Below are 27,718 nucleotides of genomic sequence, written 5' to 3'. Positions count from 1 at the left end.
TGACAGCTAGACCCATGTGGTAAATAAGCTACCTTAGATACTTCCAAAATCTTTTCCATTATGCTTTGTATAATGCAACATGCTTAACTGCCCTTATGTATTGCCCCTGCATGTATACGAACATTGGCTCATGTATTTTATTTGATTTTGACTGTATTCCCTAAATATGTGAATCTCTCATTGACCTTTTAATGAACCTGAAATCTGAATGTACTTCTTGCAGTTGGTAGCACAAATTGTAGGGCTACTTTGGTGTAAACTTGTATGAAGCATTATCACTTTGTAAAGAGCATGAATAAGGAACGTCTTACATCTTGTGCAATGTTTTTCGGTTGTTAAAATCATGTTTGTGAACTTTGTGTGTTGTATGAAACCTGAGCCAAGTATTTTATTTGTCAGCCCTGAATGTGAATAAAGCAATAGTTGTTTATTTGTTTGTTCTGTTTTTGTCTGGTACTTGTGAAGGTACCGCTTGAAATAGGCTCTGAAGTTTCGCCTTTGAAACAAGAAGTACTAAAAGTAAAAGTAATTTATATACAACACTGGAAATAACACTTTCCTTTCACTTCTATCACTGCTTTCCTCAGTACACCACAGTGCTATGAACTGTTGAACATACTGTATGTGTTGACCTACTATGTATTTAAAGAAGTTTCAGCTAATTTTCAGTTCAATCCTGATATTACATTTGTTGCTTATAAGTTATAAGACTATTGAAGGGTCAAAAAAACCTGAAAAAATCAAAAAGACTACTTCATTTGTGTTCTTATGTACGCATGTATGTAAGTAAAGTTGAATTTTGAATTGTATTGCACTAAAATATGATTTTAAACACAATTTTTTTTTTACAAATCCACTCTACAGTTGTGTTCACTACTGTACATAAGAATATCTATAAAGCAAAATGCATTTCCACTGTTGAACATTGTTGTTTGAGTGACACTGTCCCATGAGCTGCTTATCCTGCTGACACAGCAGATTGTCACAGGCTGATAGAGCTGAATAATTGATGTCCCTGTGCCCCCCTGTCCACAGCTTTGGTGCTGTGCTCAGAGTTTATCCACCGCTTCCTGTCCACAAGCTGTCCACCTCTCACTCCAATGTGAATATTGACTGACAGTGTTCTTCACTCTGCACCTGGCGCTAAGGGACCAACCAGGAGGCCTCGGATTACACTGGACAACATCCATTTACTCTATAGGATTTATTTTTAAAAGGTTGAGAAAAATGAGAAGATCACATGTGTCTATGGAAGAGAGAGCAGCAACAGTCAATGTACATTTGAATGTTGGCAAACAGTAAATAAATGTGTTTACAATAACCTAATTCAAATGCATTTTCAAGAATCTAAAATGTACATTATTTCCGGAATCACTTTCTTTGCAATGACAATGTCTGTTGTATCACCTCACAAGAATAGGATGAAAAATACTTGAATCAATGTTATTAAAAATTTAGAAGAATTAATGTAGCTGTGAAATTAGAAAAAATAAGAAACAGCTATATGAGTTGAAACAGTGATACTACTACTAATACTACAACTTTAAAGTTTGCCTCATGTCTGTTTTGAATGACTGTGACATTAAATAGGACATAACTTGGTAAATTTTGATAGACATTTAAAAAAACAATATACCTGTGATGATCATTACTTTACCCATGGTCAAATAACCTAAAGCAGAGATGTGTTTGCTGGCTGCTCATAGTAGAGTCTGACTGTGGCTATACTGACCTACATTCACAGATAGGGTGTGATGCCTGTTATGTAAATTCCTCTGCCATCTTTTCAGAGAAACTGTGCCAACTTCCCTGCCCGGGGCCTCCACTGGACATTTATCAGTGTGTCTAATCCATTCACTGTGCCCTTTCACCCAAGCATGTAACACGTTCCCTGTGGCATGCAATGAAAGACTGATTCAAAATAGAAAGATTTAAAGACACATAAAACATAAAAAGGCAAAATGTGTGAGCTACTTTAAGGTGGGCCTAACAGTGCTTTTTAATACCTCTGTCTAATCCTTTCTTGCAGAATGAATATATAGGCCTATTAGTTTTATTCAGGGGTTTCAACTTCCTGGTATAGCCAACATTTTGTGGACTTTATTATTTAAAATATCCATGAATTTCAGAATGGATAATGATAAAACCTTAAATCTAAAAAACTACCAGATTTGATCCTGTGGTGGACCGTTCATAGTTCAAAACAATAAAAATTAGGCTACTGTAAATTACAAGATTTTATTTATGATATGTTAACACCACTCTGGGCTTTAAACATTGTTCACTCTAACTGTGCTTTGCCCAGCCCATATTACAACACAAACCCTGCATATTTAGTAGGCTGAATTCTCCTCTAAAACAGAAAACACTGTTCCTCCTTGTGATGTCATGTGGTAATGCAGTAAGTGCTCCACTGTGTTTTTAAACTGCATACACCTTCACTAGAATTATTTGGATAAACAAATGGTAAATGTTACCTGTTGAAAACTACCACTTACCTACATGACAAACAAAACAGAGCATTTTGAGCTTTGGGGATGTAGACAGACTAAAAATAAAGAGCTACTCATGTGTGATATGTGTGAATGAAACAAAACACAACTCCAGGTATGTTTTTGAGGAAGTAACACCATTTTACTAGGGCTTAAAGCTCACAAGAATATAGGACGTTTAAGAAATCACTAACTGGAGGTATTTCCCACATTTCCACCTGGCGGCGCTGTTTACAAATATCTCCTCTAGTGCGTCTTGTTGGCACTCAAAGGTCAAAGTGCGCTTCCTTGATAACGAAAGAAGCTTGAGTTGCGATGTTTTCTTTAAACAAACGCTAGGCAGCCGCCATAAATTGTGATATTGAAGTTTTTTCATGTAATATAAATGCGAGGTGAGTTGCTTTTAGTCTTTAGTTTGTTTCGCAACCAGGTACATTGTTTACAGTTCTCTTGAACATCGGCTAGCCACTGAGCTAATATTAGCCATTTCCATCTTATTTTTTTATGAAACCCAGAAGGTTTGATTCGCTTTGATCCTAGCAGACAAACATTGTCGAATCACGATCAAGTTACTTACCACGTTTTTGGTCTGACTTTTCCAAAGACCCGAATTTCTGCATATTTGTGTGGTTACAGCTTACAGATTGTGTTGCTGGGACGTCTGAAATCTCACATTATTTCATAAACAGCGCTTGAACTTTACTTCATTTGTCTCTTCTCAAATAACGTGACGCCAAATGTTTTTTTAAGAGCACCCGTACACGGAGAAAGAGGCATAAATGGTTGCATAATATGACATCGCAACAACCACACGATCCAGATATCGGATCTACCAAATGAGGTTCTGTTTGACAACGATTTGACTTTGTATCTTTTGTAGATTTTATTGCCTTGCCCGAAATGTTTGCAATACACAGTGTGGCATTTATCCGAACAATTTTGCATTTACTCTACGGGTGTTTTTATTGTTGATCACTTGAATAACACTGACATTCTTACTCTGAGTGGTGTAGATAGGGACATTTAATGCCATAGTGTGGGACCTTCAAGACAAAGTAATAACATCTCCAGAGAGTCAAGAATTATGGTGGTCCGGAGCCTACACCAAAAACGTACATAGCGGCACTTTAATTAAACTATAATAACTTTCTCTTCTCTTTTCTTTCTTTTCTTAAGCTGCTTCCTTCTGTTACAATGACCACTACAATAGTCCACGACACTTCAGAGGCCTTGTGCCTGTCTGCAGAGTACAACCTGTTCCTAAAACCCATCGCCAAAATGACAGTCAGTGTTGCCTTGCCCCAACTCAAGCTTCCCGGCAAAAGTATCTCCAACTGGGAAGTGATGGAGAGGGTGAAGTCCATGGTTGCTCCAGAGCAGTTCTCTGTCCTCCGCATCTCCAAGAGCACCATGGACTTTATCCGGTTTGAAGGAGAGGTGGAGAACAAGACCGTAGTCAAGAACCTGCTCACACGACTTGACGGGAAGACCATCAAACTGAGTGGATTTACTGATGTTTTGAAGGTACTATCATTATAACAGGTAGTTTTCAGATCCATTTTGAAAAAGGGTCAGAATTCCTCTACTGATTATATGTCGGAACTGATATATATTCAATAAGAAGTGCCTGGCAATTATAATGATCAATATTATTATCATTATAATAAAGAGAGGATATTGTGTTAATTCAACTTATGGGAGCTTTCTACCATGTTATAATGTTGTTCCCTCATCAAAAACATGCCTAAAGAGGTTTTATATGCCATCAATGCATGTTTGATTAATGCTGTTATAACACTATGAAGGGAAGTAAATTGTGAGACCGCCAGCTGTGAATAGGTGGGGAGGTAAAGCTGTTGCTTGGCTATACTCAGTGATTCTTCACAGCAGCAACCTGGAAGAGGTCATATCTATCTTAACCTTGTGTCCTTAGGTCCGTGCTGTGGAAAACAAAGTGGACTGTCCCACACGCCATGACTGGGACTCATTTTTCCGAGATGCCAAAGACATGAATGAGACACTTCCAGGAGAGAGACCGGACACCATCCACCTGGAGGGACTGCCCTGCCGCTGGTTTAGTCAGAAGGACAGCCAGTACCCCGACAGGCCCTCAGAGGAGGTGCTCATAGCAGTCTTTGAGACTTTTGGAAAGGTAATATGCAGAAAAAAAATGAGGGCATGTGTGAAATTATTGTAATAATGCAATACCCATATCACATTGGCCATAATATTAAGATGCTCCACCTGAAAGATTTACAGGTTTTGTTTATGTGTTGTGTCCAAAAAAAAGTCTCACAATAAAAAAAAAAAACACAATATACTTACGCTAAACTCCTTGTATGAAAAAGTACATGTACATGGAACATAGCTCATGTGTAGCCCTGTTGTAGCACTACTCATCAGTGTCTAAATTGTGTGCATGTGCTGTGCGTTGTGTAGATAAGGAAAGTGGACATCCCCATGCTGGACCCCTACAGAGAGGAGATGATGGATAAAAACTTCAGCACATTCAGTTTTGGTGGGCACCTGAACTTTGAGGCCTATGTCCAGTTTGTGGAGTATGGTGGTTTCACTAAAGCCATGGACACTCTACGGAGCATGAAACTGATGCTGAAGGGAGATGATGGCAAAGCTGTAGCCTGCAATATTAAGGTACAGGAGATTTACATGTATTTTTTTTTTATTGCATAATATATAGACTCTCTCATTTATAGTTTCCACAGCTCATGTTCTATTACATTAATTATTCTTACTGACACACCATTGCATCATGTTGTCACAATGAGACAGTCTGACCTAGCAGATTTAGGAGCTCTTAGTCTAATGACAATTAAATCTGCATCGTCATTGTTTCCTAGATAAAAACACAGGGTGCCCTCTAAATCCTTACTCTTCTCATTTGAGCTAAGTAAATGAACACAATCAAGACCTATGTTCATACTAGACAGTAGGGGAGTACTAATTAATTTGTATATTGTTTTTGTACATTTGTTCATATAACAGTATTCTGACACTATAGTTTGATAAATGTAACAATAGTAACCCAGCATCATATTAGGTTGAACTTGCTCTTTTGTTACTTTTGTTACTCTTTTGTTACTTTTGTTTTTGTTTATATTGTTTTGGGTAATCTTTCTCTATGGAGGCTGTCGAACCCAAACTCTACTGTAGTTTAATTAGATAATGTGTTCCAGGTTACCAGTGTACGCAATATTCCTAAACTTTTTTCCCATTCAAAAGATATAAGATATATAAGATATATTGTTAAACACTTTGGTAACAGTTTCATCATTCTGAAATCTTAGGACAGCCTTCTTTTTCACTGCTAAATCAGATACAACACAGAAGAATTAAGAAATCAAATTAGAGGTTTGTTTACAATCAAATTATATGTATTTTTATTCTAGGTGAGCTTTGACACCAGCAAGCACCTGAGTGATGCAGCCATAAAGAAGAGAAATATGGAAAGACAGAAGCTACAGGAGCTGGAGAAACAGAGAGAGGAGCAGAAACGCAGAGAGAAAGAAGAGGAAGAGCGGCGGAAAGAAGAGGAGAGGTACAGTAAGATTTGTCTTCCAAAAATACCAAAACTGTGAGTCAGATTTTAAAGCCACAGTATGTAACTTTTATACTTTATTTTAAACTTTATTTAATTTGTATATTGCCCTGAAAAACTGTAATCTTTACTCTGAGCAGCAAAATCCTCCAGGAGGGCCTCCTTCTGCTTGTTTTGATGGAAATGTTCCTTTCCCTTTTCAGAATTTTACTTCTCAGAATTCTGATTTACTGATGAGATTTTACGCTCATTCTGAAATTCTTACATGTAAAGGTTTAAAGATGATGATGAGACCTCAATCCTGACCAAAGTGTAAAATCATATAAAAAAGTCAAGGAAATACTTTTTAGCAGGTGTGTTAGAAATTATAAGCTTGCATTATTGTTCTTAACATGAAATGTCTTTTTTCAGAAAACAGAAAGAACAGGAGGAAGAGGAGAAAGAGAGGAGAAAGGAGGAGAGACTTCGCAAACGTGAGCAGAAGCTAAAGGAAAGAGAGGAGCGAAAAAACTTGAAGAAGGTCAAGAAGCAACAAGAGGAGGAGCAGAAGAAACTCCAGATGAAGATCGCCATGGAGGAGAGGAGGCTGCTGCTTGCTCAGAGAAACCTGGAGTCCATACGGCTGATTGCTGAACTGCTGTCCAGAGCAAAGGTATGATAATAAATCAAACTGAAACTCATAAAGACGTTATAATAACACAGACAGCACTGATGAAGGCACAACAGACTGCATCCTGTCCAACCAGGGACGGTGCCACATTAGAAAGAGCCATTTTGCCTGGGCAGGTGGCAGTGTAAACAGATGGTGCTATCATTTGTGAACAATTATGCAAATTGCCAGGACTGTCTAATCGCTCCATGATTGATTTTCAAAGGGCTGCACAAGATTGGTGGCAAATGACACACACTATCATCATGTGCTGTTACTGTCAAACCTAAATGATTATCGGGTTTGAGGAGGACATGCTTTATAAAATAAAAACTACTACCAAGAGCTACAGTCCACTGAAGCTCCATACACAGAAGAAAGCATCTATAGTTTGAATACAATGTGGCTAGAATATGTTGGTTCAACATACTTGATGTATTTTTTGTGTCTTAATTTGTGCTTTTAAGCTTGTCAAAGAGCTATTATTCATTCACACTCTTCACATTCGGAGATGGTCAATTCCGCAAGCAGAAGCCATATTTCCCCTGGCACTAACCAGAGATGTGGCTGTTTTACTATTCTGGGGGAAGTTTATAATTTGCAGCAGTTGTGATATTTGTTGTTTGTAATATCAAATCTTCTCCCTGTCAAGCATACTTTTTAAAACTTGGCTTTTTTTTCTTTTAAATCTTTTTTTTTACTTTTTCTTTACAAAATGTCACTTGACTGATGTAAATCTATATTTACTACAGATACTATCCCACCAAATGAAGTAATAATTGAAACCTGTCATATGTACAAAAAAGTAAATTGTTTAATTTCATTCTCTACTAACTCCTATTTTGTTTTGTCTGTTCTCACAGGCTAAAAGGCAGCAGCAGCTGGAGATGGAGAGAGCAAAGCTAGAGGAGCAGAAGAGGCGAGAGGAGGCGCGGCAGAGGGCTGAGCTAGCCCGACTGCAGCAACTGGAGGCCTGCAGACGCCAACAGGAGGCAGAGCTTCACCGAGTGGAGGTGGAGAAGGAGCGGGCACTAGAGCTTCAACGCCGTGAAAAGGAACTAAGGGAGAAACTACTGTGTAACCTGCTCAAGAAAAGCAGTGGTAAAAAGTCTCCGGATAGTCAGGAGCAGGCTGTACCGGAGGCGAGTGGAGCTGATGACTTGATATTGGGCGTCTTAAGCAGGGTTAATGGGATAAAACCAGAGAAACCAGTTGTGGTGCAAAATGTAGAGGTAAAGAGAGAAAGCGGTGGTGAAGATCACAATAAAAATGAAGCAATGAGGAGTAGACATAGCAAAGAAAATGCAAAAGTTTCAGAGCATCCGCACAGAAGTTCAAGCCCTTATAACCGAGGCAGGAGGAGAAGGAGCCACAGTCGCCACGGCAGTCGGAGGAGGAGTTCCAGTCGCCATGACAGCAGCAGCAGGAGGAGGGGTTCCAGTCGCCACGGCAGCAGCGACAGGAGGAGGAGTTCCAGTCACCACGGCAGCAGTAGGAGACGAGAGAGCAGCTACACAAGGAGGAAGGGAAGGAGCCATAGCAGCAGCTCCAGTCGAGACAGGAGCAGGAGTAGCAGTGGAGGGAGGGGCCACAGGGGGCATGGTGGGAGGGGCTATAGGCGAGGTCGCCGTGGATATAGCAGGAGCAGGTCTCGAAGCTCCTCCCACAGCAAATATAGTGCGCGATACAGAAGGCGCAGCAGAGACAGGAGCCATTCAAAAAGAACATAGACTAAAAGTTTGACAGTGTAATGAGACTGTAAAGATAGAATGGTGCTTTCAAAAATATGTTGCACAAAAAGCTTGAATTTCAAAAAAGAGACACTGAACAGAGTATGCCATGAATGTGAAATTCAGTGGTATTTGTTTTATTGGACTATTTTTATGTTTACTTCATATTTTCTGGGAGTTTTAGGCTGTTCTCATTTCACATTTTTGCATTATTGTTCAAAACCAAAACAGGAAATGCAAATACACAGTACATTGAACTTGAACTCATACTGGCCAACTAACTTAAGATTTTAACATACAGTTTACTCTTTATTTTATTCAAAGGGCATTGTCAATCCTGAATGTCTTATTACACTATAATGAATTAAATGTATTGAGCATCACCTGACTGTATTATAACGACTGTCAGTCAGGTGCTTGAATATAACAAGTAAGGACAAACATGAATAGAACAAACAAATATTACACTTCCCACTGACCATAGGACACGTACTGTACCTTTATGTTGTGATTGAAAATGCCTTGTTAAGATTAAGGTGTCTTAAACACTTGGTTTGGCATTATTATTGGCTTTTTGTGAGTTGTTGCATGTTCAGCATCTGTGACATCTGTCAAATAAAACTGGTTCTGGAGAAAAAAAGCAACCTTTACTCTTGATTTTTTTTTTGCTTTTTATTGTGCATTATGGAAGTTTTCTCCCTGCTTGTCTCTGGGAAGATGTTTTGCTTTATCTGTAGTGTTTGAGTATGTAAATGCTTATTTTTATTGCTAATTAATACTTTACTTGGTGGTGTCACGTACCTATCTCCATGGAGATTCCTAAATTTGATGCCTTTTTGTGGAACATTCCAGGCAAAACATCTCCATAGAGAAATAGTCCTTTCTTAAATATTTAAATTTACTTAACTTAAATGGTGCCTCTTTAAATACTTAAAGATTTACTCATCTTAACCGCCTTAATTTATTCCAAGTAGAAGTGTTTGAAATTGAATGTTTGTCCATTAGTGCGTTTAATAATATATTGTAGTAAACGCAAAGTGCATTGTCAAGTCGAGTTTATTTATAAAGTACATTTAAACATCTACAACTGCACTAAGTGATGTACAAAGGGCAAGGCAATATAAAGTGCAATCTGATAAAACATACAAGACATGTAAAAACTGAAAAGCTGAAAATAATAGACAAAAGTAGTATTCAGGTCATGTTGGTACCATATGGCTAAATCTATAGGCATATCCTAACTTAGTCACCTGTTGAGTCAGCCACATTTTCCATCACCGAGACAGTCCTGTTTCAGGAATGCACAAACTCTCCAACCAAGTGTGACTGATAATGAACAAGGGTGCACTGTGGCCATATTGTTTCTTTGTGTGGTGCCGTCTGAGCCCCTGTCCTAATCTGGGATATCTGACTGTAATCTTCTTAGCCCACTGCTACTCTCACTGTTTTTTAAGGGGGTGTGCAGTATGGTTTTGACTGGCTGTATTATAGTTTTGCTTGGTCATTCATAAATGCTCTACAGACACAGGTGAACCACTTGGGATTTTGGTTGAGAACGAGGATATGGCTGAAGACCAGGAGAGAGGATCTGATGGAGCAAAGGCTGTGGAGGTGTATCCCAGGAAAATACTGCAGTACATAGAAGGATTCCTCATTTCTAAGGTACAAGAAACACTGTAGACTGTGATAGGAGATACTTTATTGGAGTGTAAATATTGTTTATACATTATCAGATTATAGCCTATCTATCCCCTATTTTATTTTGGCCACATTTGGAATATCTCCTCACTATTTAGCTACAATATTTAAGACTATAGTAAAAAAAAAAAAAAAAGAGACTATGATTTTGCAATAGTTACACTGGGTCTAACTGATAAAGTAGATAAGTAATTAAGAAAATGCTTGGTCACAGCTCTTTGCATTTAAATGCACATAATGCACAAATCCATCTCTCAAAGATTATGCAGTTCTCTGCTCTGTCTCAGACAGTGTTCACGGCCTGTGAGTTGGGAGTGTTTGACATGTTACATGAGGCACAGCGCCCCTTGTCGGCGGAGGAGCTCTCTGCAGCACTCGGAGCCAGTGTGGACGGGATGGAGAGACTGTTGGCTGCGTGCACAGGGCTCGAGCTACTCACAACACACCAGGAAAATGAACGGGGTGAGCTAGTGCACCAAAATGTAAATGCATTAAAATTGTTTTTATTTTTTTATTTTACAGAACATTAAAATTCTAGCCTTTTTCAAATTCACCTTTTCTCACTCTTGGCAAACATGGAAAGCAATATTAATTGTTTTGTATGTAACTTCTGTAGAGATGATCTTCTGTTCAAATTTCGGAGACGCTTGAGGCTAACTTTAATATTTATACCATTAAAGCACTTACCCAGGACTTCTTAAAATAGCTCTCTTTGAAGTAGCTCTATGTAGTTCACTAAAGTCAGCGTGTGATTTCTGTACGCTCTCTCTGACTCAGTGAAATGGAAAAGCGACTCACCGTTTCTCAGTGGATTTAAAATATTCTGCTTTGTGAGGAACTATGGACATGCTGCTTGGATGAACCAACCACCAGTTGCTATAGATTTTGTCTCTCCCGAAGATTAAATAGCAAGACAAAACACTCAGTTACAGAACTATAATGTGTGTGTGTGTGTGTTTTAACTCAAATTTGATTTAGTTAGCCAATGTTTAATTGGTTTAATTCAGGTTTTTGGTGTGAATCTGGTTTTGATTGCAATAATGATAATTATTACAACATAAATTATTGATATTATATTTGGTTTGATCAACACAGTAAATTGACTAATATGATAGTATACAGAATAATGACTAATTATATGATTGGTCAATAGAATTAGATCACGAAAGATCAACATGTAACAACAACAGTAGCCTATTCTTGTAATGTTTTCAGTGCATTTTACAACATAAGACACCTTTAAACATAGTAATATTTTTCACCTTGTCTTGTTTCTTGTTTCTTGTTTCAGCACTGTACAGTAACACAGAGGAGGCCAGAGTGTACCTGACGCGCTCCAGCCCAGTGTCCTTGTATCACTCCATTCAGTACAGCTCCAAAACCATCTACCTTTGCTGGCACTACCTCACTGACGCCATCAGGTATGTTGGGCTTGGTTTTATTCTTATACTTTAAAGATGAGTAATACAACTTTTTGCCACCTACTTATCCCCATGGAGATGTAATTGTTTTGCCCATAATGTTCCATAGTGGTGTCATCTGCTTGTCTCCATGGAGAACATTCAAGGTAAAGCAATAACATCTTCATGTAAATAAGCAGCTGGTGGACACATTGCCCATCTATAACACAATATATGCAATCAAAATACATTTTTTTCTTGTTCTAATATATATTTCATCGTTGCTATTTCAGTTTTTGACCTAGAGATGTAATATAAACATGAGATATGGTATTTAAAAGCCTAAAAGTTAATTGGAGGTTGGATCCTGTTGAGTTCATTCATGGGTTAACATCAAAATTCAGCTTGAACTTCTCTGGAGATTTTACAATGTACCTTTTTAAAATAGTTAGCTTTGAACCCTCTTTGGTGTTTCCCAACTGTATTGAATCCTGCTGCCCCAAGTGACGCAGACATAAGAAGCATGATTTCCTTTTGTTTAATTGGGACACAACGTGATGCAAGGGCTTGACAGACTCGACGAGCTAAAACAGGAAATAAATAAACAGGGCACTTCAAACCAGGCCAAGGTTAATAATGCACAGAGGGATAAGAAAGAACAGAGGAAGTAAGTTTGAGGTGGAAGAGGACAGATTTTTGCCTCCAGGTGTGAAGTCTGCAACTCACGCTCAGCTTGCAAAATTTTAGAGTTTTACATCTGGGACTGACAAGCCACAAGACTGAGTGGTAAATAGTGACATTATAAAACTTGTTTTGCAAATGTGATCTTCAAAGTATATGTTATTTGTGTAAGTTAATGTCAAATATTTCTTGAACTTTCAGGGAGGGAACAAACCAGTATGAAAAGGCTTTTGGTGTCAACTCCAAAGATCTGTTTCAGGCTCTGTACAGGTAAGACAAGACATTATATTTGCAAAAAAGTAAAAAAAAAAATTTTACCCACCTGGAACATACTCACATGTCCCCAATTCAGTAATGAGGACATTACACTCACATACATTTATTGGAGTCTGATCCTAATCTTTACTATAACTAAACCCTAACCTTAACCTAAGTTTGCTCACATCTGAACTTTAAGGGTATGTTCACACTCGCACATTCATCAAATAAAAAATATGACAAAACCGTTTTGATACTAAAGAACAAACCCTATACCAATACCAACTCTGATACCATGATTAAATTGTAGTACTTTCTTTTATATTTCCGTGTGGCATTATAAATGTGTAATCCCTTAGTCATTCAGGTAGGTTCTAGTCATCCATGGGCATGTACTTGTCTATGTGCTCTTATACTTGATACTGATACAGCTGAACATCATTCTAAAGCTGTTCAGGAAAGGTTCATTTCTGTGAATGATACCTGCTCAAATGAATATCCAGTTTTAGTAATGATTAGTATCTCATTTTCAATTCTTTTGACAACCCTAATCAAATATTGAAGGATTTACCTAATTGGGACCTGATTCTTGTCCCCGTAAAGTTACAGATTTCAATCTCCACAATGTGACAAATTCCCATCCACCCAAAGACAAACGATAATGATTCTTACTTCTTGTCACTTTTTCTTCAGACAGTCAATCACCCAGTTTGTGTTTCCTTCCAAAAACGTCTTGTGGGATTAATTAGGAGGCTGGAGATGTGACACTGTGATGTCAAAAAGCTCAGGGCAAGAAAAAAGCTACAATTCACATTCACATTGTCCTTCTTTGTTTACATAGAAAAGTAATAGCTAGTCTTTCTGCTTCACCGATGGCCGGTCAGCAGTTTTTAGGGGTCACATGGCTGCAGGGTTTCACACACTGTTTGCTAATAGGTTTTGATCGCAGTCGACCCGAGGCATTGTAGTGTGGAGGGCTGTCGAAAATCTGTCAGAGCCCAAACAAAAGAGAAATGAGCCGCGAAAATGTCCTCTCATCTTGTACTTTATGTAACGTCAGATGTAAAACATAAATACATCAAGTGCAAGGGAGAGCATAGATCCATGGACGACACTGCTACAACTGAACAAACATTTACACTGCAACCATCTGGTCTATTTCTAAATATATTGCAAGACAGAGCCTATCTATGGTGTTCAGAATAATGACAAATTAGTACTGTTGCCAGAGCAATTAACAATATTCTATCTCTGAATATTCAAAAGCTGAAACCCATGATTGTGTGGAGAACTTTCTATCACTATCTGTATTTTTCCCCGCACATTTACTTTCTGATATAGCCTTTATTTAAAATTCTTCTGAGGTTGCTATGGTGGTAGTTATGGTGGCGGTTGTTATGGTGGTTGCTATGATGGTTGTCATGATGGTTTCTATGGTGGTTGTCATGGTGGTTGTTATGGTAGTTATGGTGGTTGCTATGGTGGTTGTCACGGTGGTTGTCATGGTGGTTGCTATGGTTGTTGTTATGGTTGCTAGGGGGTTGCTATGGTGTTTGTCATGGTGGTTGTTATGGTGGTTGTCATGGTGGTTGTTACAGTAGTTGCTATGGAGGTTGGCATAGTGGTTGTTGTGATGGTTGCTATGGTGGCTGTGATGGTGGTTAGGGTGGTTGTCATGGTTGTTGTTATGGTGGCTGCTATGGTGGTTGCTATGGTGGTTGTTATGGTGGTGGTTGTTATCATGGTTGATATGGTGGTTGTTATGATAGTTGTTATGGTGGTTGTCATGGTGGTTGTTACCGTGGTTGCTAAGGTCATTGTCATGGTGGTTGTTATGGTGGTAATTATGGTGGCAGCTGTTATGGTGGTTGCTTTGATGGTTGTCATGATGATTTTTATGGTGGTTGTCATGGTGGTTGTTATGGTAGTTATGGTAGTTGCTATGGGGGCTGTCACGGTGGTTGTCATGGTGGTTGTTATGGTGGTTGCTATGGTGGTAGTTATGGTGGTTGTCATGGTAGTTATGGTGGTTACTATGGTTGTTGTCATGGTGGTTTCTGTGGTGGTTGTTATGGTAGTTATGGTGGTTGCTATGGGGGTTGTCAAAGTGGTTGTCATAGTGGTTGCTATGGTTGTTGTTATGGTTGCTCTGGTGGTTGCTATGGTGGTTGTCATGGTGGTTGTTATATGGTTGTTATGGTGGTTGTCATAGTGGTTGTTACAGTGGTTGCTATGAAGGTTGTCATGGTGGTTGTTATGATGGCTGCTATGGTGGCTGTGATGGTGGTTAGGGTGGTTGTCATGATCATTCTTCTGGTGGTTGTCATGGTGGTTGTCATGACGGTTGCTATGGTGGTAGTTATGGTGGTGGTTCTTATGATGGTTGTTATGGTGGTTGCTATGGTTGTTGTTATAGTGGTGATTGTCGTGGTGGTTGCTATGGTGGTTGCTATGATTGTTGTTATAGTGGTGGTTGTCATGGTGGTTGCTATGGTGGTTGTTATGGTGGTAGTTATGGTGGTGGTTGTTATGGGGGTTGCTATGATCGTTTCTATGGTAGGTGACATCTTGGTTGTTACGGTTGTTATGGTGGTTGCTATGGTGGTTGATATGGTGGTTGTCATGGTGGTGGTTGCTATGGTAGTTTTTAGGGTGGTGATTGTTATGGTGGTTGCCATGGTGATGTTATGGTGGTTGCTATGTTGGTTGGTATGGTGGTTGTTATGTTGGTTGTTATGGTGGTTGCTATGGTTGTTGTTATAGTGGTGGTTGTCATGGTGGTTGCTATGGTGGTTGTTATGGTGGTTGCTATGGTTGTTGTTACGGTTGTTATGGTGGTTGCTATGGTGGTTGTCATGGTAGTGGTTGCTATGGTGATGTTATGGTGATTGTTATGGTGGTTGCCATGGTGATGGTATGGTGTTGCTATGGTGGTTGTTATGGTGGTTGCTATGGTGGTTGTTATGATGGCTGGTATGGTGGCTGTGATGGTGGTTGATATGGTGTTTGTCATGGTAGTGGTTGCTATGGTGGTTTTTAGGGTGGTGATTGTTATGGTGGTTGCCATGGTGATGGTATGGTGGTTGCTATGGTGGTTGGTATGGTGGTTGTCATTGTGGTTGTCATAGTGGTTGTTACAGTGGTTGCTATGGAGGGTGTTAGGGTGGTTGTTATGATGGCTGGTATGGTGGCTGTGATGGTGGTTAGGGTGGTTGTCATGGCGGTCGCTATGGTGGTTGTGATGGTGGTTGAAACCACTACAACAACCACCATAGCAACCACCATAACAACCAACTTTAACAACCACTATAGCAACCATCATGACAACCACCATAGCAACCATCATAGCAACCGTAATAAGAACCACTATAACCACCATAGAAACTACCATAACAACCCCCGCCATAACTAACACCAAATTAGCAACCACCATAACCACCATGACAACCAGGACAATCACCATAACAACCACCATGACAACCACCATGGCAACCACCATAGCAACCACCATAACCACCATGACAACCAGGACAATCACCATAACAACCACCATGACAACCACCATGGCAACCACCATAGCAACCACCATAACAACCACCGCCATAACTACCACCATAGTAACCACCATAGCAACCACCATCACAACCACAATGATAGCCACCATGACAACCACCGCCATAACTACTACCATACCAACCACCATAGCAACCACAATAACAACCACTATAGCAACTACCATCACCACGCCCACCATTGCAACCACCATTACCACCATGTCAACCATGACAGTCACCATAACAACCACCATGACAACCACCATAGCAACCATCATAACAACCAGCATAGTAAACATCATAGCAACCATAATGACAACCACTATAGCAACCAACATAACCACCATGACAACCATGACAATCACCATAACAACCACCATGACAACCACCATGACAACCACAATAGCAACCATCATAAAATTCACTATAGCAACCATCATAGCAATCATAATATAACCACCATAGCAACCACTACAACAACCACCATGAGAAATCACCATAGCAACCACCATAACAACCACCGGCATAACAACCACCATGACCTCCACCATAGCATCCATCATAACCACCATAGCAACCATTATAGCAACCACCATAGCAACCATCATAGCAACCATAATAACAACCACTATGACAACTACCATGACAACCACCATAGCAACCACTATAACAACTACCATAGCAACTACCATAACAAACACCATCATCGCAACCACCATAACAACCATGACAACCACCATAACAACCACAATAACAACCCCTGTAGCATCCACCATAACAACCACCATGTCAACCACCGTAGCAACCATCATAACAACCACCATAGCAACCATCATATCAACCATAATAACAACCACCATAGCCACCACTATAACAACCACCATGACAACAATCGCCATAACTACCACCAGAGCAACCATAATAACAATCACTATAACAACCACCATAACAACCACCATGACAACCACCATCACAACCAACATATCAACCATAATAGCAACCATAATAACAACCACTATAACAACCACCATGATCGACCATCGCAACCACCACAACAACCACAACAACCACCATAACAACCACCATCACAACCACCATAGCAACCACTATTACAACCACCACAGCAACCACTATTACAACCACCATAACAACTACCATAGCATTCACAATAGCAACCACCATTGCAACCACCATGACAACCACCATAGCAACCACCGTCATAACTATCACCATATTAACCATCATAGCAACCACTATCACAACCACCATCACAACAATCGCCATAACTACCACCAGAGCAACCATAATAACAATCACTATAACAACCACCATAACAACCACCATGACAACCACCATCACAACCAACATATCAACCATAATAGCAACCATAATAACAACCACTATAACAACCACCATGATCGACCATCGCAACCACCACAACAACCACAACAACCACCATAACAACCACCATCACAACCACCATAGCAACCACTATTACAACCACCACAGCAACCACTACAACCACCATAACAACTACCATAGCATTCACAATAGCAACCACCATTGCAACCACCATGACAGCCACCATAGCAACCACCATAACTACCATGACAACCAAGACAACCACCATAACAGTGACCATAACAACCACCATCATAACCACTATTGCATCAACCATAGCAACCATCAAAAAACCACCATAGCAACCATCATAGCAACCATAATAACAACCACCATAGCAACCACCATAGGGTCAATCCACCTCAGTACACCCAATTAGTTAAACCCTACCTGTTAAATTTTGTATGTAGGTAAATCATGGCTAGAAAAGATATCACAATTTCATTTTTTCACTTTTTTGCGTGGTCGGTGACCATGCAAAAAAGATAAGTGGGGACACAGTGGCTCATTGATTAGAACATCCCCACTGAAAATTAATACTCTCATTGTGTTCTTGGGCACGGCATTTTGCCCACGTCACCTCCAGTATAGGCTGGTGATTGAATATGTGTCTGTGAGAGTAAGAGCAGGACATCAAATGTAGATTTGCATTGTTTACTGCATGTAGCTCATGTATATTCATTTACATAAACTGTCCCGAGCAAATAACAAGGAATAATGTCCTCTTTCCCTCCTTCCATAAATGTGCTCTTTCCTTCTCTATATTCGTTTAAAAGAAAAATACTGGAAAAGTTATTCTTGATTGCTGCATAAACATATTTAAATCATGTTTATAAGGTATTGTAATGTAATTCTTGCTGTACAAATCCTGCTTGTATTCAGTTTACAGTGCAGCCCGTACATGCCCAGACTGAACAGTTACTCTCTCACTCAAATTAATTTGCAATTCAGCTTTAATTGATTGAGAATGAGGAGCCTCCACACCTGCTCAATTGACTGAATGTGGAGTGGGGCTTGTTTACGGTGCTCATTTCCCCTGTGAATACTGTGGGTATATTATCCAAGTGGGGAACAACCTCTCGGAGCGGCAGGAAGAACGGATTCAAAAGGATGACTCACTGCACTATTTACTCCTCAGTTTAGCCTGCCTTGTGTTGCACCTGAATAATTTAAAATCTCAAGATCCCAGAGTCAAGAACTGACAAAGGATGTGTCAAAGGATGAGTCACTGCAGTTGGAAAAGATGGCGTTTTGAAAGTCAAATGTGGTTTTATTGGTTCTATCCAGAGCAATTGATGTGATTTCACCAGTGATACTTGTACAGAAATGTAAAGGGTCTACGATTCTATTTTCTGATCTGTGTTTCCTGGAGTTTTCGTTTTTTTCCCCCACACATATATAACAGAGATCCTGCATATTTAGACTAGGTTGTAGGTGTTTTTAAACTCCATACACCTTCACTAGAATCATGTGGATAATTTTAGCCCTGGAATTGCCAATCTCCACTGAACAAAAGGTAGAAAGACTACTACCACTTCATGACATCATAAGGTGGAACAGAACATTTTGAGGTATGAGGATGTAGACAGTAACATAAAGGGTTACTCAAGCATGTGTGAATGAAACAAAACACAACTCCAGATATGTTTTTGAGGAGGTAACAACATTTCAACATGGTTAAACACTCACAAAAAATATAAATTTGAGGACCACTTTTGATAAAATATAAAATGGTACCATGGCATTTGCACTCCTCACAGTGTTTCTCATATCACACATTTTAAGCTTTTAAAAATGAAATCTGAAATCGAATCTTTTTGTATAAACTAACATCGGTCCCAACAACCATGTTCTGATACTTGTACAGATCATTTTCAGTACCAACCAATCAAAGCAATTGGATATATGGAAAGGATTTCACTAGGTCTTCTATACCCTTGCAACATGTTATGTAACTGAAATATATTTGATAAAATTGATGATTTTTGATTTGATTGTATTCACTGTTTGGAAGAAAAAACTTACAAGTTCCTTCAGTCTGCCTCCTCCTAGATATCAGGCCATTATAATGCAAAACACCACAGCTGTTAAAGGCCTATTTGGTTTCATGATTCACAAACATTGAAGATTGATGTTGACGGAGCGTGTTTAGGCCCAGACATCAGCAGATTATTTCCCAGCAGAAGTGGAGCTGAAGTGATGTACAGTGAGCCACTTTGGGACCTGTCTCTCCTCTCACTCCTCTGCCACAGACGCTTGATCAGTTCACTTTACCCATGTTTGGACCACTAAAGCTGTGTGCGAGCGTGTGTGTGTGTGTGTGTGTGTGTGTGTGCGTGCATGCATGTTTACCAAGTTGTGTGAGGATTGAATCTGATCAGAAAGTCAATAATGGGCACAGATTTTCCTTGACATCAACACCATGTTTTAGATTTTAGAAACTAAAACTATAGGGTAACGCTAGTTGTACTGGTTGTACTGAAAATGCATGTAGGCCTAGATAATATATTACACACGTGGTCATGCGTTATACTTTTGTACAAGTAACTTTTCCATTAGTGTCCTGAAGTCAGAGAGATGTTATTACTTTGCCAGGAATGTTCCACAAAAAGATATTTAACTAAAATATGTTTTTGAAAAAAACAAGTATTTTTACTGTGAGTGAGGTCGCCTCTCCACAAACTTGGCCCGTAACTTGGTCTAGTGGTGTCTCCTGCTTGGAGATGTTTTCACTGAGATAGATACATTTAATGCTGTATTGTGGAATATTCTAAGTAAAGCAATAACATCACCATGGAGACAGGTGGAAGACTCTCCACCAGAAATATTACACAGTGTGCTCATAATTAAACATCTTCAATATTCTAGCCCCCGTATTTCATTTGAACTCGCCCCATCTATATTTATGTATTTTAAACTTTTCTTACATTTTATTGTGCATGAAAACTGACTTACTGTTGCATGTGGCCAGGTCCGATGAAGAGATGGTCAAGTTCATGCAGTTAATGAACTCCATTTGGAACATCTGCGGCAAAGATGTCGTCATGGCCTTTGACCTCTCACCTTTTAAGGTCATCTGCGACCTCGGAGGTAAGTCACTTCTGTTTGTCTTTGCTCATCATATCACCTGTCTCATTTGCATAGGACCCTGGGTCCACACTCATTAACATTTATGAACATGGTATAATTGTGTTCATCAGGAGACAGCTGGTGAAGACCACACACTTCATACACTGTATGTGCATAAAGACAGACAACTCAGCATTAGACCGACTAAGCACATTTCATAGTCTAAAAAGTACTTAAAAGTCACCTCCCGTCACTCTTACTCTACATGCTTTACAAAACTGGGAAATCCTGGGAGGAAATGAATGGGTAACAAGCCTTCAAGAGGATTTTGAAATAACACTAAAACATTTTAGAGCCACTCCCTCAAAAAAGTCAATACACAATACACACAGCCCCCAGAAGATTTTGGGCTTGCTTGTTCTGAAGATACCCACAGACACATTTCCCTAAATTAACAAAAACATTTTTAAATTAAAGTATGTTGTGTGCCAGTATGTATTTCAGTGTTGCCTAATTGCAAATGAAAGAGATTTGAGGTTTGTCCTAATTGTCAGAATAGAAAAACAAAGCATTTGAACACAGCACTGTGAGTGTTTTTGAGTCTTTTGTCTGTGGTTAGACTTGAATGGCCCCACTGAGATTGGCTGCACTATCCAGCAGGTCTGTCAAAACTGTTGTTCAACTCAGCTTCTCACCAGATAATGGGGATCTAACCATTTTAGACACAGCAAGAGACATAGCACTTTTAGAGCATCACTTTCTTGTTTTTCATTTCCATTTTTCTTTGTTTTACCATCAGAAAGCACTGACTCTTACTTTCATTTGTGTTTCACCTTAGCTGAATATGAATGTCTGTCACAGGTTTGAGCTTAAAAAGATTTCTTACATCATTAGCGCTTATGTGACTTCAGCTGAAATGTTTTTCAAAGTATGATGTAGATTTTTCTTTTACTTTGGTACATTCCATTTGATGATTTTTGGGTGAACAATATATATTAGTAATATAGACAATGAGCCTGAACTTGAAATAAATAAAAACATATCATGACTGATCACACATAAACATAGCAGTGATATTGCTTGGTTTTATCTTCGCTGAACTGAAGTCTGTCCATACCTTATTACCTGCAGTGTGACACTCCAGCTGTCCACAGGAGGGTGCTGTGAAGCCATTAAACCCCTGCCATCCTGTCTTTGCTCACACGTGGCTGCAGACACAGGAGGAGGTGCACTGTGATCCCTGTGCTCCCTGTGTGCTCCCGTGCACACACTCATGTTTATGTATCAGTGTAGATCACTGTGGGTTTCCTAAACTGTGCGTGTGGCTGCAGGGGTGTGAAGGGCGTGAGCTGCTGTCCTCCACGGGTCCCACCAGGAGCCTCTGCAGCGTCTGTTGTGTCTGTGTCACCTGCTGCCCATCATCTGTCCATCCAACTTTCATGTCCATGTGTACATGGGTGTAAGACATTAGTTGCTTATTAAAATTTAATCACAAGGTAGAGCAGCAACATTCAAGGTAAACTGAAACTTATCGGTTGATAGACTTGAATCTGCATCTCAGAACCTTTTGACAGCACAAGGTTAGTTAGAATTCCACCACATGCATAAAAATACGATGATGTGACCTTTTGGATTTTACTGAATGTAAAGGTGCCTTATGTACTTTTTTCTGAAGGAGGGTTGTCATCATTTTGTCTGTGAGCTCCATGTAGGGTCACTTCTCCACAGATCTGACCTGTAACTTGGCCTGGTGATGTCAGTTACCTCCTTGAACATGGATTTGTATAATGTCATACTGTGGAACATTTCAGGCAAATCAGTGACAGAGATAAGCAGGTGCACCTTCTACCAGAAAAGTTACATAATACAACTTACAGACAATTAAGTACACATATATTAGGCTAAAAATAGCTTGTGGGAGACTAGCCTTATAGTATATAGCCTTAAATCAGACTTATTTTATCTCTATTTGTTGGAAACAACTCAAAATAATTTAATGGAAAATTTTAAAATACTGAAAAAACATTTCAGATTTATAGATTTATAAAGTAAGACTGACTGGAAATGATTTCTTTTACAAATTAAGAGTTGCTGAATCTGTTTGGCTCCAGGGTGGGTCCAGGAGTGAGTGCACCCGGGACAATTGCATAATACTGACACTTCCATAAAAAATAACACAAAATGTCAGCATTATGCAATTAAGAAATATGTCAATATTTGTTGGGGCAGACTGATAATATTAGCGCATTGCAGGCATCCTAAGAGCCCACAGTATTCGAACAGCAGGTCTGTCTTACCCATATCATGCCTCTTGATTCCACATGGGTGCTTTCCTATCAGTCCAGTCCTCCTCACACACTCTGCTGCTATTATTATCTGTCACTTTCTTCTATCTTTTGCTCTTTAAAATTCTCAGTTTATGAAGCATGAAAAATGATAATGATGCTGGCAAAGTATCTTGATGAAAGTGTCATTTTTCATATTACGCCGAGCCTCTAGTGTTTGCATGTACAGCTTGTTCCTGTGTTGCTAGTTTTTTCTAGCTCAATTCACAGCTTTGACCTCTGCCGCACAGCATGGGGTCTTCCAGGTAGCAGCAAGTGTTGTGAATAAAACAATAGTTACGAAAAGCTTTGGAAGTCACACTCATGACCAGGTCTAATGGATTCAAACTGTGAATGAGTGTATTGGTAAGATTCCTGGAACGTAAGATTGAATATTTATGAATGAAGTGGGTTAGTGTCACTCAAAATTTGCTTCAATTAAAAATATGCATGAGCATGAATGTTAGATGAAGCAAATTCCCTAAGGCAGCACAGTTAAATCATATCTTACAAATAATTAGAATGCATTTTTGTACTTTTAAATCACTAACACTAGGTAAGTATTCAGTTGAATAATTAGCATCAAGCTGACAATGTGTTTGTTATTTTATATTTTATAAACTTTACTTTCAAAATTGAAGTAATAGTAGCAACAGCAGCAGCAGCAGCAAATAATGTCAAACAGAAGAGGGAGTAGCTGTGTGTGCTTGTATTTATGTCAAGAATTTTGATAAAAGGTTTAAGAGATTGAAAAAAAATGAAAACAAACAAACAAACAAAAAAACAAACAAACAAAAAATAATAATAACTAAAAAATACTTAATGCTTAAAGAGGGACAATTGAGATTTGGTTAGATTCAAATTTGAGAGAAGTTAGACAGACCAGAACAGTCTATTCCTCCAAAAGCATAATCATTTGAGATAATTAAATCATAAATCTATTTGCAGATGGCTTTTTATGTGTAATGCATTATTAGAGTTGATGTAATAATTCATATTCATTTCAGCTCGTCAAGAAAAAAAGTTTGGGTTCCCCTGACAGTTTTGCCTTTATAATATGTATCATGCTCTGTAGAATGACTGGCTGTACGTCAGTGCCCTCTTGGTTTAGTAATGAAGCCGATCAGTATTCATTGTGCACTAACTACACTGTAAGTAATCCTTTCCTCTGTGTGTTTTTGTCCCTCCAGGCTGCAGCGGCGCATTAGCCAAGCACTGCACGTCTGCCTACCCACAATGCACTGTGACGATCTTTGACCTCCCCAAGGTGGTACACACGTCAAGGGAACACTTTGTCACCGGTGCCCACAGCAGGATAGGGTTTCATGAAGGTAGAGTGTTCTTAATCAGGGTGTAAAACTGAAATTTGAAGGCATTGTCAGTCATCTTGGATTGACAAGTGCTAATGTAAACATAGATGCTATAGGCCAGACTTGTTAATGCATTTATTCCACTCTCTCCACCTGTGTAAGGGCAAAGCTTATTAGTCTGTCAAACCTGATATGCATCTTCTCATACACATAACATTGTCCTATAGTTAAATCAGTACAAGTGGGAACTGGTTCGATACTTTGAAAAGTGTCAAAGTGTTCTAATCCTGTAGTTTACATCTGTACAAACATGTTCAGAAATGTGAGTAATTAGTCAGTTCTTCTAGATGTGTTTAAAGGTGCACTGTGTGGATGTCACCTTTTTGTTTCTATGGATATTGCTCTGCTTAGAATGTTTCACAATATGACAGCTCTAACTTACATTTTTTCAGTTACAGGTGGTTTTATTGCTCAAAAATACCTAGAAAAACAGGCATTCTAACTGTGAGTGGGGATTCCTCTCCACAGATCTGACTTGTAATGTGGTCTGGTTTGAGCTCCATGAAGATAGAAAGTTTTAATGCCATACTGTGAAACATTCCAGTCAAAGCAATAACATCTCCATGAAGTAAAGCATTTGACAGACCCTCTACCAGAAAAGTTACACAATGCACCTTTAAATTGAACTTTGAACAATTCTGTTACTAAAAAATAAATTGCAAATCTGAATGCAATGTGTATCATTCATCATAGCATTCAAATTAGTCATATTTTATACTATACAATATCCAAGTCTAGTTTGTAAGGGGGAACAATGTTACTTATAATACTGGTGGAGGCAATTAAAGGTTTCTATCTGAGAAATTGTACTTCAATTCAATAAAAAGGAGTAAGAATCAAACACAAAGGACATATTTTCGTCCAGGAACAAAATCATAATTTGGTGTACTAAACAATAAAATAAAATAATCCTTGTAAATAATTCAGTTGCAGCACCCACTTGTGGATGAAAGAACGCAACCAAATGTTTTTTGTTTCTGTAAGTGGATTTGTGCTGCCCATTACAACACAATGACCTATATAAAGGCGAAAACATGCTCCTTGCATTGCTTGGCCTTTGTTTGACCCTGTTATGTTGCTGAGCTCTGATGCATGCCATTTTCAGGGTGCATTACACCGGCCTTGTTTACTGTCTTTCAGCTGTCTTCTTTAGTCTCAAAATGACACAGTGCATCCATTAAGATACATGAATATACAGCACAGATAACAGTGGCTGGTATAAACTGAACATCCACCTGTGCTCCCATTTGTAATCCTTTGCTGTTCTTTTGGACCTGTTTATTTACCCATTTCTGTCATAGGCTGATAATGGCAGGCTGCAGTGTTAGGTTAGATAAGACCAAGCCAAATTACACACAGGAACATGGGGCTGTATGCTTTTCCCTGCCATAAGTACAGCACAGTTGAATGGTAGAAAGCATCTGGATACAGGCTCAGCTCACATAGATTTCACATAATTGAATAGCCATAGACAAACCCAGGTAGTAATCAGGTTTGGCTTTGTTATGCAGTAATAGAATAAAGAAATATTTGTTACACGCCATGGTTGGTGTAATATGTAGTAGTAATAGTAGTAATAGTAGTAGTAGTAATAGTAGTAGTAGTAGTAGTAGCAGTAGTAGTAGCAGTAGTAGTAGTTGAGTAGTTGTTGTTATTGTAAAAATAGCATAATAACCTTTATTGGATGGGTGGATTACAGTGTTGTAACAATAAAGTAAAAGAGAGAAGCAAAACTGAAAAGACTTTAAAAGCTCAAATTGAAATTAAAAATACTCTAAAACTAGATAAACAATTTTACCAAAGACAGACAAATCAATATCCAGTTTGATCAAGATAAAAAAGAGAACAATTAGGTAATTTTTGTAAATTATGCTTTCTTTTACTTTATTTTTTGAAAAGCCAGTGAATTAAAAATATCTTACATCAATTTTCTGTGCAATTTAACTGTTTTATTGTATATTTAATTGTGAATAATGATTTGTGTGTTGATTTTACAGGTGATTTTTTCAAAGACCCCATCCCCAAAGCAGACCTCTACATCTTAGCCCGAATCCTCCATGACTGGACTGACCAGTGCTGCGTGGAGCTTCTCTCTCGAGTGTACAAGGCCTGCAATCCAGGTCTGTGTTGATCTGAGTGTGAAAAAAGGAGGAAAATATGAGTTTCTTCGGCTTGAAACGACAGAGCAGATTGAATCCCACAATGCATCTCATCCTCGAAAATCTGTCCATCTGACTTTGATCAAGGACACAAGCAATGACTCAGGAGATGAGTTCCCCAGACATCTGTGTCTGTCTCATAATAAAACAGGGAAATTAATGGAAAAGTCCTAATTAAAACAGGGCAAAACCAGACAAATAATAATAACACAATACATTTTGTTTCAAGATCTAGATCAAGACAAATGGCTAAATATATAATAACAATATTAGAGCCTGTTCTATTTATTTCAGTCATATTCACTTTACACTTCACATTGACTTCACATTGGCTTTAATTTACACTTCATATTGACTTATTATATCTATGTATTGTATCAGCTTGCCACTCACTTAAGGCAGAGGCTGATCAATAGAAGGTTTGGGCGGGGCTCATTGGACAGCATGTGTCTTTGAGTTAGTGTTGTCACCATACTAAAGTTTCAAACTCGATTCTGATAAGTAATAGACTTGATAATCAGTCCTGATTCCGATATCATAATGATAATTAAAAGCGCTCTTTCTTTAGACAATATAATATAAGTTTCAATATTAAACAATTGCACTTTCTTTTATTTAACCATGCAGTAATCCCTCTGTCATCTTATTAGTCTGTATCTCTCTGTCATTAGTCTACACTTCTCATACAACTCAAAATCATTCTAGAGCTATTCAGGTTCAATTGTTTTGTGAATGCAACTTTTTTGGTATTGATACTTAAATGAGTATCTAGTTTTGATACCAGATAGTATCGATTAGTATCTTAATTTCATTACTTTTAACAACCTTACGTTGATCTTAGACTTGCTGTATTGTTATGTCCTGTAGGTGGCGCAGTGTTGCTGGTGGAGGCCCTGCTCTTTGAAGACGGTTCAGGCCCCCTTACTGCTCAGCTCTACTCTCTGAACATGCTGGTGCAGACTGAGGGGAGGGAGAGGACAGCTGCCCAGTACTCTGCCCTCCTCACAGCCGCTGGATTCACTTCTGTGCAGCATCGCTTCACCGGAAAGACCTACGACTCTGTCCTGGGACGCAAACAGACAAGAGACTGATTCATGAGGGCACGCTCAAGGTAATGAGCTTGTGAGTCCACCAAGGTCAGACAAATACACTTCAATTGTACACCAATAAGGCGTAATTATACTGTGATTAAATTATTGTCTTTATTGGGGTGGCTGTTGAAAGTGCATTACGTAACTGCATTTTTGGTGCTTTTCTGTATGGAGATGCAATTGTTTTGAATAGAAGGTTCCACAGTAGGGCATTAAACATACTTATTTCTATGGTGACAAGCAGGTAAGAATGTTTTAAGGTACTTTTGTGCAATAAAATCACGTG

General features: G+C 38.9%; 2 protein-coding genes across 2 annotated transcripts; both read left to right on the top strand.

The window, feature by feature from the left end:
• Positions 1–2,752: 2,752 nt before the first annotated feature.
• Positions 2,753–9,062, top strand: akap17a (A kinase (PRKA) anchor protein 17A). Its single transcript, XM_055148632.1, has 7 exons — positions 2,753–2,884; positions 3,669–4,016; positions 4,426–4,644; positions 4,932–5,144; positions 5,900–6,048; positions 6,460–6,700; positions 7,561–9,062. Exons 2-7 carry the CDS (start codon positions 3,687–3,689, stop codon positions 8,425–8,427), a joined length of 2,019 nt encoding a protein of 672 aa, XP_055004607.1. The 5' UTR covers positions 2,753–2,884; positions 3,669–3,686; the 3' UTR covers positions 8,428–9,062.
• Positions 9,063–9,990: 928 nt separating this feature from the next.
• On the top strand, positions 9,991–27,432 carry asmt (acetylserotonin O-methyltransferase). The gene is made up of 8 exons (XM_020920262.2): positions 9,991–10,089; positions 10,413–10,587; positions 11,417–11,546; positions 12,408–12,476; positions 20,391–20,509; positions 24,003–24,143; positions 26,180–26,302; positions 27,209–27,432. Exons 1-8 carry the CDS (start codon positions 9,991–9,993, stop codon positions 27,430–27,432), a joined length of 1,080 nt encoding a protein of 359 aa, XP_020775921.1.
• The last annotated feature ends 286 nt before the right edge of the window (positions 27,433–27,718 follow it).

This window comes from Boleophthalmus pectinirostris, unplaced genomic scaffold (assembly GCF_026225935.1).
Source record: "Boleophthalmus pectinirostris isolate CB_2022bp ecotype Guang Dong unplaced genomic scaffold, ASM2622593v1 HiC_scaffold_1, whole genome shotgun sequence".
NCBI classification, from domain to species: domain Eukaryota; kingdom Metazoa; phylum Chordata; class Actinopteri; order Gobiiformes; family Gobiidae; genus Boleophthalmus; species Boleophthalmus pectinirostris.
This window is presented reverse-complemented; position numbering and strand designations above follow the sequence as displayed.